This window comes from Suricata suricatta, chromosome 9 (assembly GCF_006229205.1).
Source record: "Suricata suricatta isolate VVHF042 chromosome 9, meerkat_22Aug2017_6uvM2_HiC, whole genome shotgun sequence".
In the NCBI taxonomy this organism is placed as follows: domain Eukaryota; kingdom Metazoa; phylum Chordata; class Mammalia; order Carnivora; family Herpestidae; genus Suricata; species Suricata suricatta.
In genome coordinates, this window is record NC_043708.1 from 118,138,905 (window position 1) to 118,160,472 (window position 21,568).

Sequence of the window (21,568 nt, forward strand, 5' to 3'; positions counted from 1 at the left end):
TCTTCACTGGATTATTTGTTTTGTGATTGTGAAGTTTGGTGAGTTCCTTGTACATTTTCGATATTAGCCCTTTATCGGATATGTCATTTGCAACTATCTTTTCCCATTCTGTCGGTTGCCTATTAGTTTTCTTGATTGTAAAACCTCACTCTTAACTTATTCCTTCACCATTTAAGGCAGTGATATTCTTGGGAGTGTGTTTATGTCTTGATTAGGACTCAAAAATTGACAAATTTGAGGAACATTTGCTAAGGGTACCTCAGGAAGTGTAGAGTATAGCCTTCATCATTCTCTTCTGCCCCCTTGTGGCATCATTCATATTTTTGTCACTCTGGAATCTTGCCCTAGGTAAAAGCAGTCTCTTCTAAACTAAACATTCTTACTATTTATTATTTTGTGTATTCCCATTAAACTACCCAACTAGATGTGAGACTACAAATTTCTTTCAACATGAAGTAGTATAGTATTACCCAATAATTTTGATGCCTTCTGACATATGTATCTAATTTTTAAACTTATTTCCACAAAATTTCATATTTTATTTTTCATCTGGTTTTCCTAAATATTAACCTTAGATTTATTTATTCACAAATTTTACTATTTTCTAGTGCATTTTTGGCTTTCATATTTACAGTTTCTTTTCTGCTCTATAAGTGATAAATAGCACCAAGAAACTCACCTTGTTCTCTTGTTCCCCTCATTCCACAGGAAATTTTCCCAGTACTAAAAATGTTGTCTTCCATTGATACCTCAAGTATCTGAATTTCCATGATTTCTTTCCTTCTCTCTGTAGTCTTTGACATCACTTTTCACTGCCTGTGTCTAAAAATGTCTACATTCTTCAGGACACATTTTAGGAATTTCATTCTAAATGCTTTTCCTGCAAACACATTCACTCCCATAGTTAAGGAGTACCTTAATATCCAGTCCAGTTTCCTTTGGACTCCAAAGCCATCATACAAGATTGTCTACAGAGCATCTCTCCTTGGCAGTCTCACAGCACTGCAAATGGCCATGTCCCAGTCAATACTCATAAATCACTTCCTATGTGCTTCCTACTGTGTCCATAAGAAAATAAACTATACCAGAAATTTCCCTCTTTCTTTCCTAGGACAGACTTATATGCCCTCTATATCTCTTTTAATTAAATTATAGTAGCTACCTACTATGACTCCTGAATCTCTCATGTACATATATGCACTTTTTTTATTTCAATCCACCGGCTCTGATTTTGCTGTATCTGAGCTCAGACCACACCATCTCCCCCCTCATGGATGCCTTCCATGTTACCAGTGGTCTCTTCCTACTCTACACTGCAGTAGAGTGATTTCTAAAACATAGATCTGTTCCTGTCACTCCTCTGTGAAAACTCATCCATGGTAAGTCTGACCAGGCTGTATTTGGGGACTGGACAGAGTGAGAAGGGATCTTGTGTCAGCCAGGATTTCTGGTAGACGCCCCTATGCACTATCCACTTGTGGTGGTCGGGGGCGGGGAAGGGGCGGGATTGAGCCCCCTTCCCCCCTCCTCCTTACTGCGGAAAGCTGCAGAGCTAAGGGCACTTACTTCCTATTCACCAGTCAGCAGGGAGGGATCCTCTGATCAGCCACGTAGGCATTCTCTTCTCTCTGGAGGAAAAGGCCCAGCAGCTGTCGGAGGAAAAGGCCCACCAGCTGTCAGAGCAAAGGGACATGTCGCAGCTAAGTAAGAATTTGGGTGATTCGAGTCCCCCGGCCGAGGCCCCTAAGCCTCCGGTCTATAGCCGCCCTACGGTTCTGATGCGGGCCCCGCCCGCCTCCTCTCGGGCTCCGCCAGTCCCTTGGGATCCACCTCCGATTGATTTGCAGGCTTCACTGGCCGCTTGGCAGGCACCTCAGCCTGCTTGGGAGGCCCCACAGGGCCAGCCGCCTACCCCAGTGGCTCCGATGGCCCAACCTCCTGCCCTAGGGGGCCCAATGGTCCAGGCTCCCCCTCTGGGAGGCCCGATGGGAAAGCCTCCGACTCCCGGAGTCCTGATGATCCATCCTCCCCCTCCGGGAACCCCGATGGCCCAGCCTCCGACTCCGGGAGTCCTGATGATGCATCCCTCAGCTCCCGGAGCCCCAATGGCCCATCCTCCCCCTCCGGGGACCCCGATGGCCCATCCTCCCCCTCCGGGGACCCCGATGGCCCATCCTCCCCCTCCGGGGACTCCGATGGCCCATCCTCCCCCTCCGGGGACCCCGATGGTGCATCCTCCCCCTCCGGGAACACCGATGGCGCATCCTCCCCCTCCGGGGACACCGATGGCCCACCCTCCCCCTCCTGGGACACCGATGGCCCATCCTCCCCCTCCGGGGACCCCGATGGCCCAGCCTCCGACTCCAGGAGTCCTGATGGCTCAGCCTCTGACTCCGGGAGTCCTGATGGTCCAGTCTCCTGCTCCGGGAACGCCGATGGCTCAGCCTCCACCCCCGGCAGCCTTGATGGCCCAACCTCCACCTCCAGGAGCCCCGATGGCCAAGCCTCCTGGTCCCGGAGTCCTGATGATTCATCCTCCAGGTTCGAGAGCTCCGATCACCCAGCCTGCAGCTTCAGCAGCCCCGATGGCACAGCCGGCAGCCCCACCTGCACAGCAGCCTCTGGCGTCCTGGGCCCCACAGGCTCAGCCTCTGATTCTGCAAATCCAGTCTCAGGTTATAAGGGCTCCTCCGCAGGTTCCCCAGGGCCCGCAGGCCCCGCCGGCGCAGCTGGCCACACCCCCAGGCTGGCAGGCCACCTCACCAGGCTGGCAGGCACCACCACAAGGCTGGCAAGGCACTCCTCTGGCTTGGCAGACCACACAGGTCACCTGGCAGGCTCCGACCATTGCCTGGCAGTCACCACCTGTGCGACAGGGGCCACCGCCCATCCGCCCTGGCCCACCACCCATCCGGCCTGGCCCCCCACCAGTGCGCCAGACCCCACCCACGATCCGCCAGGCACCACCACTGATACGCCAGGCGCCACCGCCCATTCGGCCTGCCCAGCAGGTCTTGGCCACCCCACCACCACTCTGGCAGGCCCTGCCGCCCCCTCCGCCACTGCGACAGGCACCGCAGGCTAGGCTGCCCTCCCCACAGGTGCGGGCAGCGCCACAGGTGCGGGCGGCACCACAGCTGCCCACTGCTCCACCAGTAACGCAGATGCCCACTGCGCCTCCTGCTGGCGCACAGGCACCCCAGGCTGTGCTGTCTGCCCCTCTGTCTGCCCCGCAGGCTGCACACTGCCCGCCCATCATCTGGCAGGCCCCCAAAGGCCAACCCCCTGTGCCACACGAGCTGTCAACATCGATGGAGTTCCATGAAGTGCAGCAAGCCCAGGCTCTGGCCTGGCAGGCTCCTAAGGCCCCTGGGCAGTTCTGGCAGCCTGTGCCCACCCAGGAGGCCCAGAGGCAGGGCCCACCACTGGTTCAGCTGGAGCAGCCCTTTCAGGGGGTCCCGGCCTCCCAAAAGGCCCTCCAAATCCAACTATCCACCCAGCAGGCCCAGCCCTCGGGCCCGCAAGCAGAGCTGCCCACCTTGCAACTCCAGCCCTCCTGGCAAGGCCCCCCTACAGCCCTGCAGGGCCAGCCCGGAGCTCCCATAGCGGCAGCAAATTTTCCCATGGGCTCCGCTAAATCACTGATGACTCCATCGGGAGAATCCAGGGCCTCTTTAATAGAACGCAGGACCTCTTCAAAGGAACGTAGGACCTCTTCAAAGGAACGCAGGGCCCCTTCGAAGGATCGCATGATCTTCGCAGCCACTTTTTGTGCGCCAAAGGCAGTGTCAGCTGCCCGAGCACACCCGCCGACTGCCTGGAAAAACTTGCCTGCCACATCGGAGACCTTCACTGCCACTTCAAGAGTCTTTCCAACTACCTCCCAGTTCCAGCCTGCCTCTTCTAATGCCTTTCAGGGCCCATCTGCCCCCTCAGACACCCCGAAGTCACTGCCACTTGCTCTGCAGGATCCATTTGCCTGCATAGAGGCCCTTCCTGCAGTTCCATGGGTTCTACAGCCCAATGTGAATGCTTCCAAAGCATCTCAGGCAGTGCCTACCATCCTGATGGCTACAGCAACTGCCCCAAAGGCAATGGCCACCACACAAGAGGCCTCGAAGACCTCTGCTGAGCCTCCACGCCGCTCTGGTAAAGCCACCCGGAAGAAGAAGCATCTGAATTCTGAAGAGGACAGCAGTGGCCAAATGCTGGCCCTGCGTGACTGGCAGGCACCGAGACCCTGGGAAAATATGAACTTGAATGACTGGGAGGTTGAAAACCCTATGCAGGTCCTGGGTGACTGGGAGGGCCCAAGTACCTCCTGTGGCCTGAGTGGCTGGGAGGGCCCTAGTACCTCCAGGATCCTGAGTGGCTGGGAAGGGCCCAGCACAACTTGGGCTCTGAGTGCCTGGGAGGGCCCAAGCACTTCGAGGGCCCTGGGTCTCTGGGAAAGCCCAGGTAGCACTCAGCCCTTGATAATCTCTGAGTTCACCAGTCTCTCTCAGGGATTTGGTGTCACCCAGAATGACCCTAGGTTGGAGACTCAGCCATTGTCTCCCCTGGATGAGAGAGCAAATGCATTGGTGCAGTTTCTCTTGGTTAAGGACCAAGCCAAGGTGCCCATCAAGCGCTCAGAGATGGTGAAATTCATCATTCGTGAATATAAAGATGAGTGCTTGGATATCATCAACCGTGCCAACAATAAGCTAGAGTGTGTCTTTGGTTATCAATTGAAAGAAATTGATCCCAAAAACCACTCTTACATTATCATCAACAAGCTGGGGCACCAGAAGGGTGAACCAGTAGCAACCTACTTAGATAGGCCCAAGTTAGGCCTTCTGATGGTGGTCCTGAGTCTCATCTTTATGAAAGGCAATTGCGTCAGGGAGAACATGATCTTTAATTTTCTATACAGGTTAGGCTTGGATGTCCAAGAGACACATGCTCTCTTCGGAAATACAAAGAAGCTCATCACCGAAGTGTTTGTAAGGCAGAAGTACCTAGAATACAGGCGAATCCCCTATACTGAGCCAGCAGAGTATGAGTTCCTCTGGGGCCCCCGAGCATTCCTCGAAACCAGCAAGATGCTTGTTTTGAGGTTTTTGGCCAAGCTCCATAAAAGAGATCCACGGTGCTGGCCTTTCCAGTACTTTGAAGCACTGGCAGAGTGTGAGTCTGAAGATTTGGATGAGGATGAGCCTGGATCCGGTGATAATTCCAGTGACCCCACCAGCAGTTCCCCTCCCCGCTAATGTGGTTCTGTCCACAGATATCTCATTCCTTTGGGTCCTTGGCCAGAGGCCACTACAGGGTGGGTGGGCTGGGGGGAGGTGTTTTGTTTTTTGTGTTTATGTTCCCATTCTATGTGTGTAAGTTTGGATTTCAATTTGGTTCAACTTGATATCTGCCAAAGCTTTGTACATTTTCATGTGGTGTTGATTTCAATTGGCTACTGTTCTATTTGGTATTTTGGCATCTGTATTTTTAAGTGAGATCTGTGATTCTCTGTTTTGTGTTTTAATTGTTATGTTTTGGTATCAGAGTTGTGCTGGCTTTGTGAAATGAATTGAGAAGCTATCCATCTCATTCTGGTACAGTTTATGTAGTATTGAAATAGGCTGTTCTTTGAACATTAAAATGACTCATCAGTAAAAGCTGTCTGCAGAAAAATAAATATCTATATCTATATATATAAATATACTTTCAGCATAACATGCAAGTGTTTGTCATTATTCTAATTTCTACTCTAAATGGTGGGAGCCAAGTTTCACCATACTCTCTGAATAAACCTGAACATCAAAACCACTACCAGTGATAATAGTAACCACGGTGATAAAACTTTTTCAAGGACACTGCTACATTTATCACAATAATGCAGTGATTGTGAGATGAAATATAAGATATCCTTAATTCAAGAGTAAAACTTCAAAAGTCAGTGAAGTTGGATCAAGAAGAGGTTGTATACCTTATCTGATTCAATCCTCACAATAGTCTTTTAAAGTAGGCATTATTCCCATTTTGTATGTTGAGTTTTTAAGACTCCATTAGATCAATTAAATGGCATGTATCAGTTAAATTTTAATTTGAGGCAGATTGTTTTCCTTAAGGTTATGTGGGAATATAAAATCATCTTCCTACAGATTACAGGTGGCAGTGGAGAGGGAAGGAGATACGTAACTAGTGACATGGAGGTCTAAGGGGAAGTTGGTTGGGGTGGGGGCATAAATACTAACATACAAGGAAAGTCAACAAGTCAACTAACAATGTCTGAGGTTGCTAAATTATTGTAGCCAATCCTTGGGTGCAAGGCCTGATGTAGGAGGGAAGGCAAAGGGGGAGAGAACCCACCCGAAAGGTGGAAAGGTACACATGGATACAGTAGAGTGGTGTATACAAAAGGAGTTTCTTGAAGTTACTATTCTTCGTGTGGGCCAGGATAATCTGCACTGTTGCCATATCTACTGTCCTATAAGGTTCACGAATCTTATCCTAAAGCCTCCTTCTCTGGGTAAAGATGAAGTTCGGGATGTAAGGTAAATGGTGATAATAGAATTCTTCTGCCACCTAGTGGCATGCCACTGATTCTATCCATTGCTCCTGCAGCGGTAGAATGCAGCCCCCTGCTACAGTGCTTAACCTCATACTGTAAATACCTGGGTTGTGGCTACTACTTGCTTCATAATCTTTGCCCATGATTTTACTGGCATGTGTGCCCAAACATGCTTTCTTTTCTCGTATTTCATAAGACAAGGTGAAATCTCTTTTTCAAGTGCAATCCACTGGCACTTAGGAAGCTGAACCTCTATAGTGTGAGTTATAACTTATAAAACAGAGGGTCCTTTCCCAGCACACACAGAGCTGAGCTTCCTAGGATGATTGGCCCCACTGCAGGACTTGCCAGGCTACAGGGGATCTTTAGCAACTTGTCCAAGTGGCTAAATTTTTCATAAATTCAGTGGGAGCTTCTTGTAAACTCCTTGGGTCACTAAATATTGTGTTTCTGCCCCAAATCAATCTTTACTTATTTTGAGGACAGCAATAAATGCCCATTGAAAGCAACAGCACTGCTCTAGCTGACAACTATCCCCAAAAGATTTTCTGGTATATTAAAGTGTCACATAGATTTAGTTATTTCTTATTTGTTTTTAGCTCATTTATTACTGTTTCTATAGTTTTCTCCAAATCGTTTACTCATGGGATGATTGAGTTAGTTCCTCTTGGTGAAGCAAAGCCACAATCCTCCATCTTATTTATCTCATATCTGTTATAAAACAAAGGACCTTATTTAACCAATGCCAAGGACTTAAGACATAAGCTGGTTTAAATTGTAATGAGGGGAGCCTGGGTGGCTCAGTCGGCTAGGTGTCTGACTTCGGCTCAGGTGATGATCTCACAGTTCGTGGATTCGAGCCCGGCTTCGGGCACTGTGCTGACAGCTAGCTCAGAGCCTGGAGGCTGCTTCAAAGTCTGTGTCTCCCTCTCTCTCTGACCCTCCCCTGCTTGCACTGTCTCTCTCTGTCTCTCAAAAATAAATAAAAAACATAAATTGTAATGAGATATAAATAATAGTAATAATTAATTTTTAACTACAAATAAAGTAATTAGCCAAATATTCAATGGAAAAGTTGAAGAACAGCTGACATTAAAAAATCAGAAGGCAGAAAAAAACCTCTGGGAATACATGAAAATACAGGGCAAGAAGCAATGAAAATAAATTTAAGACCCATTTATTTGAAAGTTCTAAAATGTAGGTAAATGTAGTACAAAGCTCTTCATGGTAAAATGGAGGGGGGAGAAGCCCTTGTAAATAAATTGGCAAAAGGTATTAAAAAAATAGAAGAAAAAGAAAAAATGCACATGGCAAATAATATAGAAAAACATTCAACTTCTATTAATATCTAAAAACCAAAATATTGGTCCAGTATTCAAGTTTTCATTCATTAAATTGGGATGAAATAAAATAAAAGCCCATGGAACACCCAGTGTATATAAAGTCGTTATGAAACTGGCATCCTTTATTATACACTATTGATGAAAGTATAAATCACTACAATTTGCCCAGAAATAAATTCAGCCAACTGCATCTTCAAGAGGTTTAAACCTATGTATACTATTTTACCTACAAATTACTCATATGGGAATATATGGAACGGATATAATCTATAGAAGGGGAAAAGACTTCCTCATGAAAAGTACCGCTTATGTAAGGAAGACTTAGGATATAGACATGTCTTCTCCACAAACAGCCATACAAGCATTAAGGTGGTGTATTGAGTTTTCTGCTAAAAAAATCAAAGGCTTCCTCAGTAAACAACTTGAAGTTTGTTACAACACAAAATTATTTGCTGTGGAGCAGTGGCAGGACAATCTGTAACTGAAAAATTTTAAAGTAGGTGCTAGTAGACTCTCAACAAAGCCATGAACCAATCATAGTAAATGTCATTTCACATTAAACTATATGACCAAATTGACTGCACTGTTGTCTAAGATGTTAAATTATAATCAATTTTATATCTTAAGATATTTACTTAAAAATTATTACCTGAATTTTGGAATGACTTTACTCTAAGCCATGCCTCCTGAGAACTATAAAGACAAAGATCAGTAGCTTGTCAAAGCCATTCATAAATCAACAATGTCAGCAAACAAGAATTAATAACTGTGGCTATGATGGATGGAACACTTCTCAGGGCCCCTATAACCTCCACTGGACATCTAGCCCACTTGTTAATTTACCCTCAGAGTTACAGGTACAGCCACAACTCATGCCACCTTCATATTTGCTGCCATAATATTTGAAAGAATACATTATCATTCCTGATATTCTTGCACCTGTTTCCAGAGCCTAAAATCTGGGCATCTCCCTCATATGATCAGTCATCCTGCCATGCCAGTTTTACTATCTTGTATAGTCAGTTTTTTCCCTTCTTTCTGTCCCTGTGGCCATTGTTGCTTGCCTGAACTTAGCAGCTGCCATTGGCATGATCCTACCTTCAGTAATGCCCCTCACACAAATCACTACATTGTTTGCCCATATCATAATGTTTTACTTGGTTTAAAGGACGTAATGGCTTCCAATTTTCCTTGGATTTAGATGCAGCCCTCCTTAGCTCACTTTACTCATCCTAAGGATCATGGAGCAGCTAGCTAGAAGTGGACTAGGCTAAATCAGGATTTACAAACGAGTTCAGGGGGTCCCTCTACTGGATGGTTCTAGGAACTCCTTGAATTCTGTGTTGAAAACCCAGATGTGTCAGAAAAATGAGAAGCCCCTGACATGTAGATCACAGATCCTTACTGCTTACTTTTGTTCCCAACTCAGAAAGTCATATGGACACAGGAAATAAATGGTTAGGATAATAGATCTGACTTCTCTTGAGAAAATCCCAAGGAAATGAAGCCTAGCGTGGATCCACCTTTAAAGTCCAAGTAGCATTTTCCTGAGTGCAAGCAATTTAATTCTTCCAAGTCTTCCAGAGGATTTGATTGTGAATGCCACGAGGAGACTAATAACACCAGGAGCCCATTGGTCCAATCCCCTAATCCTTTTAGATTTTTAAAGCTATACCTGCCCCTTTCTGCTTAAGAGATGAAGCCCCCGGAGAGCTTCCTTCATTACCAGCTTCCTCCTCTTTGCTTAGTGGCACAGCAGAGATCATTCTGGTGATCTCCAGGAGATACCCTTCTCAGCACAAATGACTTTGCTTTGAAAGCTGCTAATTCATCTCCTAGTGAGACTGACTTTCTGTCAGTTGTTCAAAGTGCATTTAGCTTGAGAACCATAGGTAACAGAGGGATTGGTGTTGTCCAGTCAGTCGGCAATAACAACAGCAGCATTTCCTAGACCTCATAGATTTCCTGGAGTGTACTCTATCAGGGCTAGCTAGCTGGGATTCAAAGTTGTGGAATTGGAGTGATAGCTTTGTGGCTTCTGCAAAACAACCTTAAACACATTCTGCTTTGAAATAATAGGTTCACAGGAAGTAGCAAAGATTGTACAGGGCTAATGCCCCTTTTATCTGGTTTCCACCAGTGTTCATATCTTATGTAGTTGTAATACAATATCAAGAGCATTGGCACTGGTACAATGTGTATGTATAGTTCAATGATGCCTTATCATAAATATAGATTCTGTAAACATCCTTGCAATTAACATATAGATCTATTTCTTAACCACAAGATTTCTCATGCTACCCATTTATAGTCACGTGCATCCCCAACCATCCCTAAACCCTGATCATCATTACTCTGCTCTTTATCTCCATAATTTTGTCAGTTTGATAATGTTATATAAATTGAATCATACCTTTGAGACTGGCATTTTTGACTCACTATAATGTTATCAAGAACCATCCAAGCTGTTGCATGTCTCAGTAGTTCAGTTCATTCCTTTTTAATACTTATAATAAAATGTTTAATTTTCATTTATTTGAGATAAATGCCCATAAGTGAGGTTGCTGAGTTGCATGGTAAGTGCATGTTTACTCTTTGAAAGAAACTACCATACTATTTTCCAGAAATGTTGTACCATTTTTATGTCCCCACCAGCAATGTATGAGATACCCAGTTTCTCTGTCCTCTCACCAACAATTGGTGTGGTCACTTTCAGTATAAATTTAGTTGTCCTAATAGGTGTGTAGTAATATCTCATTGTGCTGTTAATTTGATTTTCCCTAATGGTGAGAGGAGTTGGATGAATTTATTTCATTATTTGTAAATATATAACTGAAATATTTGTTCATCTCCTTTGTCCATTTTCTAAGTGAACTTTTTGTTTTATAATACTGAGTTTTGAGAGTTCCTTATGTAATTTAGATTTGAGCTTTTTATTGGATATCTTGTTTGCAAGTATTTTCTTCCAGTCTGTAGTTGGGCTGTCCATTTTCATAGCAGAACAAGGTTTTTACATAGCAAATATAGTTTTACTTCAAGACTGAGGGAATTCTGATACACATAAGTATAATATTTAGTGGAGCTTCCAAAAAGAATGTTTCAGCTTCTCCCTTAAGATGATCAAAAAATGAGTATCATTGCTTCTTCTTAAGGAGAACCCAGGTTTGGCAACAGGCCCTCCCTCTTGGTGAAGTGCAGAGTCCTGATTGGGCTCCAGCCTACAAATGACTTCTGAAATTTCAGTGTGTCACAGACTTTCCCATCTCTGCTTTCTGTTGCCAGAATACAAGGAGTTTGACCTGGTCTCTGAACTATTCCTTTCTTTCACACAGTATGTGAATGATTTCCACTGTCTTAGAAAGTTATGTAAGTAAAAAAAAATATTTCAGCATCCTTAGCCAGAAAAGATGAAACTGTTAAGGATACAAATAACAGGACAAAGTAGTTCTCAAATGTAGTGGTCTTAAAGACAGTGAGTTCCATACATACCCTGGGGTTCAGCCACTATCATTACACTGGCTATCATACACACACACACACACACACACACACACACACACGCACACACACGTGTGCATGTGTGTGTATGTATATACATATATATATGTATATATGTGTGTATATATATATATATAGTCAAATGATCCTTTATTGAAATATTTTCCTTTGTAGTTCTCAACTAGCTGCACATTTCATTGTAACACTATTGATGTCTTCTATCATGTCATGAAGGTGGAGGCCATCAACATTGCAGCCCACAGATTGGGTAGTCCTCTGGATCACTTTAATGGTTCCAGAGAGTTCTCTGGCTAAAGATCAGTGCCATGTCTATCAGGCAATACTAACAATCTTATCAAAAGTGATTTACACCATGTTTAACGTTTTTCTGCTTCTTTCTGTCTGTTGGTGGTCCCTGGAGGGTTTTGATAATCAGGGCAGAGGCAGAAGGTACCACTTCAATCTGGATTTGTCTGTTCTGAATGATCAGTTTCACTGCAATCCCCAGACCCTTCCAATCACTGGTGGTCTTGGTGATTTCATCACCAAACCTTTTTAGACACATACCCATGAATGGGGTTGATCTTTGGGGCCAGGGCAGATATGGCCCTGATTTCCCCACTGGTGCACCTCAGTTATACAACTTTGATCTCATTGGGGTTGAACATGGTGGAGGCAAATGGTGTCAGATGAGCCAGTTTGGGAAGAACTGAAGACAGTTGCACCTTCATCTCTTCTGACCCAAAAGCTGGAAAGAGCAGCTACCATGTATTTTCTGTTTCTTTGCAATAATTAAGCTAATAGCTTACATTTGCAACTCTAAAAAATCAGATGTCTCTATGCAAAAGTAAACTTTGAAATTAGCCTTACATCTCACACAAAACTAATTAAAAATGTATCATAGAACTAAATGTACAGTGCAAAACACTAAAAATTTTTAGAAGAAAACAAAGGAGAAAGTTGACATGCATTTGGGTTTGTTGAAAGATCCTTAAATAAAATAAAAAAGTATAATCCATGAAAATAAAAACTGATAAGTTAAACTTCATCAAAAGCAAAAAGTATAATTACTTCCTCTATGAAAGTCACTGTTGAAAGAATAAAAAGGGAAGTCACAGCCTTAGAGAATATATTTGTATATCATATATCTGATACAGAGGTTGTATTTAGAAGATACAAGGGACACAAAGTCAATAAATAGAAAATGAATAGTCCATTAATAAATTGGCAAAAGAACAATCTACAAAATATTTTTAAGACACATTTAGTCTTCAGCAAGCAGTAGTTTTATACCTTTTCTTTATTATATTCTTCACTATCTATACAGTTGTCAAATAGGAGTATCAGGGAGCTATGCTCTCTAATGAAAAAGAAAACAATTGTCTATATAACTTTCTATTTCTTTTTTAAATTTTTTACATTTATTTATTATTGAGAGACAGAGAGAGACAGAGCATGAACGGGGGAGGGGCAGAGAGAGGAGACACAGAATCCGAAGCAGGCTCCAGGCTCTGAGCAAGCTGTCAGCACAGAGCCTGACGCGGGGCCCAAACCCACACACCGTGAGATCATGACCTGAGCTGAAGTCGCTCAACCGACTGAGCCACCCAGGCGCCCCAAGTCTATATAACTTTCTAGCTGAAGCTCATGAGATTACATACTTTTTTAGACATGCACATTATTATTCTTCATCCTGAAACTAGTGCTTACCCATCTCAGTAAGATTTTACATAATTCCAGTTTTGTAGGATCCTATAGCGTAGCCTCTTAGGTTGTGAATATGTTTATTTTGTTGAAGATGATTTTTCAACCTCAGCACACAAGAACAAGAGTTTTGTGAGATATTTTGGTCCAGCCAAACTGCTCTGACTTCATTCTGTCTATATTCAGTTGTCTGTGGAGTAGATTTCATTAGGGCCATCTGGTGGCCATTAAGGAAACCAGCAGCTTTTTGTATTCTCTGTTACTGGGAAGAACTTTAGTTTCACTAAAATTATAATAAGCTTGAAAAATCTAAAAGTAGAACTTGCTGCAGACTAACTAAAAGTACCCTGAATATTTAACAAATTTCATTATGAATATGTTTTGTTAATGTATTAACTGCACAATATATTACATACAATTATTACATAAATATATGATTCATATGATTTCTCTAAACTTGATTCATTATATGACTCAGTGGAATATATAATGTTTCCCCTTTCCACTACAGTTGTCTTGTCTAAGTTGCTAACATATCGTTCCTGGAAGACTATCTTATCTCCTAAGTAGTCTCTCTGCTTTCCCTCTTGAGCCTTATAATCCTTTCCCCAAAGAGTAGCCCCAATTATCACTTAAAAACACATATATCATAATAAGATCATGTGTTTTCCCTAATAAAAATCTTCCAATGATTTTTCATCATTATTAGATGAAATGTAAGCTCTTCATCATTGCCAAAGAGTTCTGTGTGATTTAGAATCCACCAATCTCTTCAATCTCATTTTTTTTCTCTCTCCTCTTCATTCACTAGAAACAAGATATACTCATTTTCCCCTTTTTTTCCTTAAACACATGCTCTAATACTTTGGTCCTTGTATGCGTTGTTTCCTCTGCCTAGAATTCTTGGTTCCCAAATATTTACATGGATGGCTTTTCTCTAGAGCCATGGCTGGTATCAGATAAAATACCATGTCCTCCTACATGTATCCTTTCAGGTATATTCAGAAAAATTTACACAAGATGCAATGACAAAGAAATCCCCAAGTCTCAGTGACTTAGTTGTTATGTTATGTTATGTTATGTTATGTTATGTTATTTATGTTATGCTATGTTATACTTTATGCCATGTGTCAAGTCACATATCATATATAATATCACATTATTCTTGATCATGCAAAGTTCACTATGGATTAAGGAGAGTGGAGATTAAGAAGTTCTACTTCATGCAATTATTTGAGTCAAGTATCTACACATTTATGATTCTTCTTTCCACCTGAATCTCAGAATCTATGCCATTCACTTGTTAGAGGAAGTGAAAGCGCATGGGGGATTATTTCAGAGGTTTCTATAGACTAGCTATGGTGGTAGAACCTTCATTTCTGTCTACATACCACTGGTTGGAATTCAGTCACATGAATTCCATTAATGACAACTATGAATGTGAAATGTAGGATAGCTGTGAAATGTAGGTTAGATTAAATAGGATTCAATGAACATGCAGCATTCTCTCTGCCAAGGTGGCCCTTTTGCTCATCAAGTACTCATTTAATTCCTTCTTCTCACATGTTGAACACATTCCTTGTCTAAGAGAGACAATGCGAAGTTCATCTAGATATTCATTACAGATCAAAGTGAGGATCTTTGAATGATATTGAAGTTCTAATGTGACTCTTCTTAGTTAAGTACTTGGAAAAATAAAAGGATGTTATTTTCTCCCAACACCAAGTAGTCATTTGGAGAAAGTGAGGGGAGAACCATAATGAAAATTCTCATTTAGTAAGGCAAAGTAAAAACACAACAGTCATTGATTTATAAGAATTGTGGCATCCCACTAACAAGGGATGATTTGCCTGTGAGATAAGTGGCAAGTAGTAGTTTAGAAGAACATAGATGTGATATGGAATTCTACTTCCTACCTTTTTCAGTGAGAGGGATAAAAATTGAGGGCCTGACATATGAAGTAAATTTCTGTACTGAATAGAGACAGACACATTGTTTAATTATATGTTGACATATTTATATGGGTTTTTCACATTTGGTTTCCCTCTGTTTATGCCATTTGAACTCTGACATCAGACCACTCAAAGAAATAAGTTATCTACTTTGAAAGAATAATTAAAACTCTGACAACAATGAATATAACCCAAAATCTGAAAGTAAAATTATTCCCTTGCTCCAGAGACATATCCTGAAATTTCTAATGCCCAATGTTAAAGAAGTTACTGCTTGTGTTCTCTGCTATGATTTTTATGGTTTCAGATATTAAATTTAAATTTTTATTTAATTTTGAATTAGCTTTTGTGTATAGTTTAAGAAAGTCATCCAGTTTCAATGTTGTTGTCGTTTCCCAAAACCATGTGTTGAAAGAACTGTCCTTTTCCTATTCCATATTATTTCCTGGTTTGTTGAAAATTAGTTGACCATACAGTTGTGGACTTACTTCTGAGTTTTCTATTCTGTTTGGTTGAACTACATGTCTATTTTTGTGTCAGTACCATGTTATTCTGCTTACTACAGCTTTGTAATATAACTTGAAGGTTGAAACTGTGATGCCTTTGCTTTTGTTTTTCAAAGTTGCTTTAGCTACATCAAAATAAAAAGCCTCCGCACAGTGAAGTTTTTAGAAAACTAAAAGCAATCTGCTAAATGGGAGACGATAATTTCAAATGACATATCTGGTAAAAGGTTAGTATCAAAATATACAAAAAACTGATACAACCCAACAACCCAAAAAACAAATAATCCAATTAAAAATGGGCAGAAGACATGGATGTAAATTTCTCCAATGAAGACATACAGATTGCCAACAGAGACATGTAAAGATGTTCATCATTACTTATCATCAGGGAAATGTAAACCAAAAGTACTATAAAATATCAGCTTCCCCTGTCAGAATGGCTAAAATCAACAACACAAGAAACAACAGGTGTTGGGGAAAATGCAGAGAAAAAGGAACACTCCTAAACTGTTTGTGAGAATGCACACTGGTGCTGCCACTGTGGAAAACAGTGTGGAGTTTCCTCAAAAAGGTAAAAATATGATCCAGCATATTTATGATTCAGCAATTGCACTACTTGGCATTTACCCAAGAACACTAATTCAAAGTGATACATGCTCCCATATGCATGTGATTTTCATTTTATTTTACTTTTTAAATTTTAACTTTAATTAGTAAATATGCAGTGCAATATTGGTTTAAAAGTAGAATTCAGTTATTCATCTCTTACATACAACACTCAGTGCTCATCACAAGGGTCCTCCTTAATACCTATTACCCATCACCCATCTATATTTATAGCAGCATGATTTACAACAGCCAAGATATGAAAGCCCATGTGTCCATTGATTGATGCATAGATAAAGAAGACATACCTATTATTCAGCAATAAAAAGAAAAAAATATTAGGGCGCCTGGGTGGCTCAGTTGGCTGAGCGTCCAACTTCAGCTCAGGTCATGATCTCACAGTTTGTGGGTTTGAGTCCTGCGTCGGGCTCTGTGCCAACAGCTCAGAGCCTGGAGCCTGCCTCTGATTCCGTGTGTCCCTCTCTCTCTGCCTCTCTCCTGCTCATGATCTGTCTCTCTCTGTCTCTCAAAAATAAATAAATGTTAAAAATTTTAAAAAGAATAAAATATTGCCATTTGCAATGGCATTGATGGAGCTAGAGAGTGTAATCCTAAGTGAATAAGTCAGTTAGAGAAAGAAAAACACCATATGATTTTATTATATATGGAATTTGAGAAACAAAACAAAAAATCAAAGGGAAAAATAATAGAGAGGGAAAGACAAACCAAGAAAAATATTCTTAACTATAAAGAATAAACTGATGGTTATCAGAGGGAAAGTGAATGGGGGGTAAGTTAAATAGCTGATGGGGATTGAGGAATGCACTTGTCATGATAAGCAATGTGTACTGTATGGAAGCATTGAATTACCATATTGTACAACTGAAACTAATATAACACTGTGTATCAACTATACTAGAATTAAAATAAAAACTCAAAAAAAGAAAATGAAAAGAAATAACCAATTTTATGTTTTTGAGATAATTTAAGTTCTTTGCAACTAAACAAAACCATAAGAGATGAAGACAGTGTAGTGATAGAAGAGGGAATAAAAAGGAAAAGATTATACCTGATCTTCAGAGGTGAGGTAAGGTTTGAGGATGATGGTACAATAAAAAGAAATGTTCTTTTAGAACACTGATCCTTTTTATAACAAAGACTAACCCAATGTTGAGTCTTTCATATTTCCCCTGGGACTCTCTCTAAGCAGAGATCAATCCTTTAGCCATTGAATATCTAGTCTGAGATAATGTTTATCTCTACTTCTTTATTTTTGTACAAAGATAAAGGTTCTAGAAATTTGTAAGCAATTCTGGGATAGAGGGTTAGTTATTTGGGTATTCTGGTGTGTGGGGGGAAGACAAAATAAGCCTCACCACTCAACTGTGGTTATTTCAGAAAGACTTACATTGATAGAAATTACCCCATGATTCAAGAAGGAAGTTATTAATGGCTTTACTATGAAGAATACTCCATAGTTGTTGCTGAAGCTCTGTGGTAATTACCTGTCTTCCTTTCTCAGCTGCAAGTTTTATGATGGCAAGAAGGATGTTTCCTTTTCTCTACTGATTTATCATCTCTTATCAGAGTGTCTGACTTATAGTAATTTGTCAATAAATATTAATTGGATAAATTAACAACCTCCCAGTAGTCATCCATTGTTAAACTGAATTAGACTCTACTTTCTGTATGTGAGCACTGTCCAGTTTAGAGGCACATGTCTATGACACAATTAGAGCTCCCTAAAACCTTGATTAAAAGAATTGGCTATGTTCTATGCCTAAAATCTTCAGGGTTGACCATCTAGGTGCCACTGATTCTTAATTTCATAATCTACAACAGATAATTGGATTGGAGGGTGGTTGTTCATTCTTGGAAGTAAAAACCTAAAACCTATATCACAACTGAGCTCTAAGACAGCGAACTTCCCAGCACAGATTTTATGTGCTGTGACCCACCTTTTCGTACTGGCAATGCTTCTTAGATGGGGGAATGGTTTTTTATTAGAGAAGTCACCCACATACTAAGTAGTGTAAGATACACAATGAACAAAACAGGCACAATCCATCTTTTGGAGCTCTCAGACTAGTATGGGGGAAATTAAACATTAGAGGAGCCATAATAGTATTACGTAAGCTTAATAATAGTGAAAGCACAGCAGATTATGGAATCACAAATCAAGAATATTTGATGAATGGATAAAGAAAACACAGTATATATATAGAATGGAATATTACTCAGCCATAAAAGGAAAAAAATTCATTGGCAGCTGCATGGATGGAGTAGAGAGTATTAGGCTAAGGAAAATAAGTCATTCAGAGAAAGACAACATATCATTCCACTCACATGCAGAATTTAAAAAACTAAACAGATGAACACAGGGGAGAAAAAAGAGAGGCACACCAGAAAACAGACTTTTAACTATAGAGAACAAACTGAGGGTTGCTGGAGGGGAGGTGGCTGGGGGAATGGGTAAGTTGGGTGATGTGTATTAAGACAGGTCCTTGTGATGAACATTCTATACCAGAAATTAATATTACACTGTATGTTAACTAACTGGATTTAAAATAAAAACTAAAGAGAAAAGAATAGAATAAGCAAATATAAGGATCTTAGGAAAAGTTTCTAGTATAAGTGTTACTAAAATTGAAACTTGAGTAAATTTTAAAACATTGAGGGATCAAGTATTCCAAATGGAAGGAATGCATGAATGAATGTTGAGGGAAGGAAGAGATCATGGTGCATTTGAAAGAGAGAAAGACAGAGACACAAAGAGGGTGGGGGATGGTAATGTATCCAAGAGAAAGTATTCTGAATTTAAAGAAATGAGAGAACATCATTATTGCTAAAACATCAAGTGTGTGTGTGTGTGTATGTGTGTGTGTGTGTGTGTGTGTGTGTGTGTGAGAGAGAGAGAGAGAGAGAGAGAGAGAGAGAGAGAGAATGAGAGGAGAGAGTATTCACACAAGGATGTGTGTCTTATGTCTCAATCCTCTCACTCATCATTAGGAACTTCATTTGTTTTCAGTATTATGATAATGATATATATATATATATATATATATATATATATATATATGAGATATATATGATATATGACAATAGCTATATTATTATAATGGTCTTCATAGTCATGCCTGGATCTTACCAAATCTTACAGCCTTATGGGTTCTTTGAGATCTTTTAAATTGGGGTTACCGACCATTTCTGGTTTAGACTTTATTAATATTCTTTCAAATCACTGAGACAAAGATTTCAGGTAAGCAAGAATTAGATGCCATACAAAGGTACTCTTCTCCCCCTTGAGTCTCTTCAGAGTTAGTGCCAAGAAACTCATTCATTCAACTATTCATTTATTCAATAGAAATATATTCAATTTTTAACATGCTCTGGAAGTTATTTTAGGAGCTTTGGATATGCCAAATGGCCAAAATATAAAAATCACTGCATGCCTGGAGCTTACATTCTAGTGTATTAACAATACACCAAAAACAATTAACAACAAATACTTAATTAACAATAAACATAAAAATTCTAATTATGCAATATGTTAGAAAATAATGTGTTATAGATAAAACAAAAGTTAGATTAAGGGAAGTGTATCAAAAGTTCCAGGAGGGAGTAAGGGCTGAAATTTTATGTCATTTGGGTGAGCTTTAATAAAATTGAATCATTTGAGCAAAGTCTGTAAGAAAGTGAGGGCGTTAGCAATATGTTCCAGTCAGAGGGAGAGTCATTATAAACGTCCCAATGCTGGAGTATGTTCAATGTTCAAACAATAGGAAGGAGGTCATTGTGACTGAAATGGCCCGAAAGATGGGATAATAGTTGGAGATAAGGTCAAGATATAGTTATCAACTATTTTCACAGCTCTTCCTTTGAGTGAGATAAGAAGCCTTTGTAGGACATTGACCAGAGGAATAATAGAATTTGACTTAGGTTTTTAAAAAATCACTATTTGATCCACTACTAATAGAGTAAAAGAAGATACTGGTGGAAAAAGGGAAATATCTTTTTTTTAAGTTTACTTATTTATTTTGAGAGAGACAGAGTCAGAGCAAATCAGGAGAGGCAGAGAGTGAAGGAGAGAGAGACTCTAAAGCACACTCCTCCCTGCCTGCGCAGAGCCTGATATGGGGCTTGAGCCCATGAACTGTGAGATCATGCATGACCTGATCCAAAATCAAGAATCAGAGGCTAAATTGACTGAGTCACCCAGGTGCCTTATGGAAACCTCTGAAAAACCGATTACAGTGAGGGGCACCTGGGTGGCTCGGTCAGTCAAGCCTCTGACTCTTGGTTTTGGCTCAAGTTCTGATCTCATAGTTCATGGGTTCAATCCACATCAGGTTCTGCACTGACAGTGTGGAGCCTGTTAAGATTCTCTCTTTCCCTCTCTCTCTGCTTCTCCCCTGTTCCTGTTTACTCTCTCTCTCAAACAAGAATAATAGTTTAAAAAGTGATTATAGTGATTCAGGTTAGAAATGATTGTGGCATTTTACCAGAGTGATAGTAATAAAGGTTCTGAGAATGTAGGTAGATACATTTTAATGTAGAGTTTATATAATTTTATGCAGATTGCATATATATGATTTTGAAAACTAGCTAAGGACAAATGCAGGGATTTTGGCTTGAGAAATTTGAATAATGGAGTTGCCACCAACTGAGATTAGGAAAGGTCATGTTGGTAGAATGGGTTTTGGGAGAAACAGGAGGCATAAGATGTTCTGTTTTGGACTTTTTGGTGTGAGACATTGATTATACATAAAAATGGAGATTTTGAGATGCTGAGTGACATACGAGTGAAATGTAGGAGGAAGGTCTGTACTAGAAATATACATTTTGGAATTGTGAACATATAGATATTAAAACCATAAGATTTGATGAGATAACCAAGGAAGTGAGTGTAGGCAGAGCAGTGGGAAAAGGACTGAGCTCTGGATGCATCTTTCTTAAGAAGTCAAGTTGAAGAGGAGAAATCTGCAAAGGAGGAGCTAAGGAGTAGGTGGTGAGATAAGAGGAACACTAAGAAGAGATTTGGGTTCTGGAAGCCAAAAGAAAATGCATCGTTGAGAAGGACCTGATGAGTTGTGTCACATGCTATGAGGAATAATGTAAGATGACGATAGAACTGACCATTGAGTTTAACAACATGGAGGTCATCCATGAACTTGGTAAAAGCAGTTTCAATTGAGTGGTGGTGGTGAAAGCATGGAGTGCCTTGTGGGGAGAAGCACTGGCTGTTATATGGAAACCAATTTGAGAATAAACTATTAAAAAAGAAAACAAACAACAACAACAAAATAAAGCAACAACCTTGAACCTGCAAAAAAGAGAACAGAAATAACTTAATTGGAGAAAGTGGATGGTATAGACAACTTTTTTTGAAGAGTTTTGTTTCAAAGGGAA

At 40.7% G+C, this 21,568-nt stretch overlaps 1 protein-coding gene across 1 annotated transcript; it reads left to right on the forward strand.

The window, feature by feature from the left end:
* Positions 1-1,552: 1,552 nt before the first annotated feature.
* Positions 1,553-5,714, forward strand: MAGEL2 (MAGE family member L2). Its single transcript, XM_029951461.1, has one exon. It carries the CDS (start codon positions 1,692-1,694, stop codon positions 5,250-5,252), a length of 3,561 nt encoding a protein of 1,186 aa, XP_029807321.1. The 5' UTR covers positions 1,553-1,691; the 3' UTR covers positions 5,253-5,714.
* Positions 5,715-21,568: the final 15,854 nt, after the last annotated feature.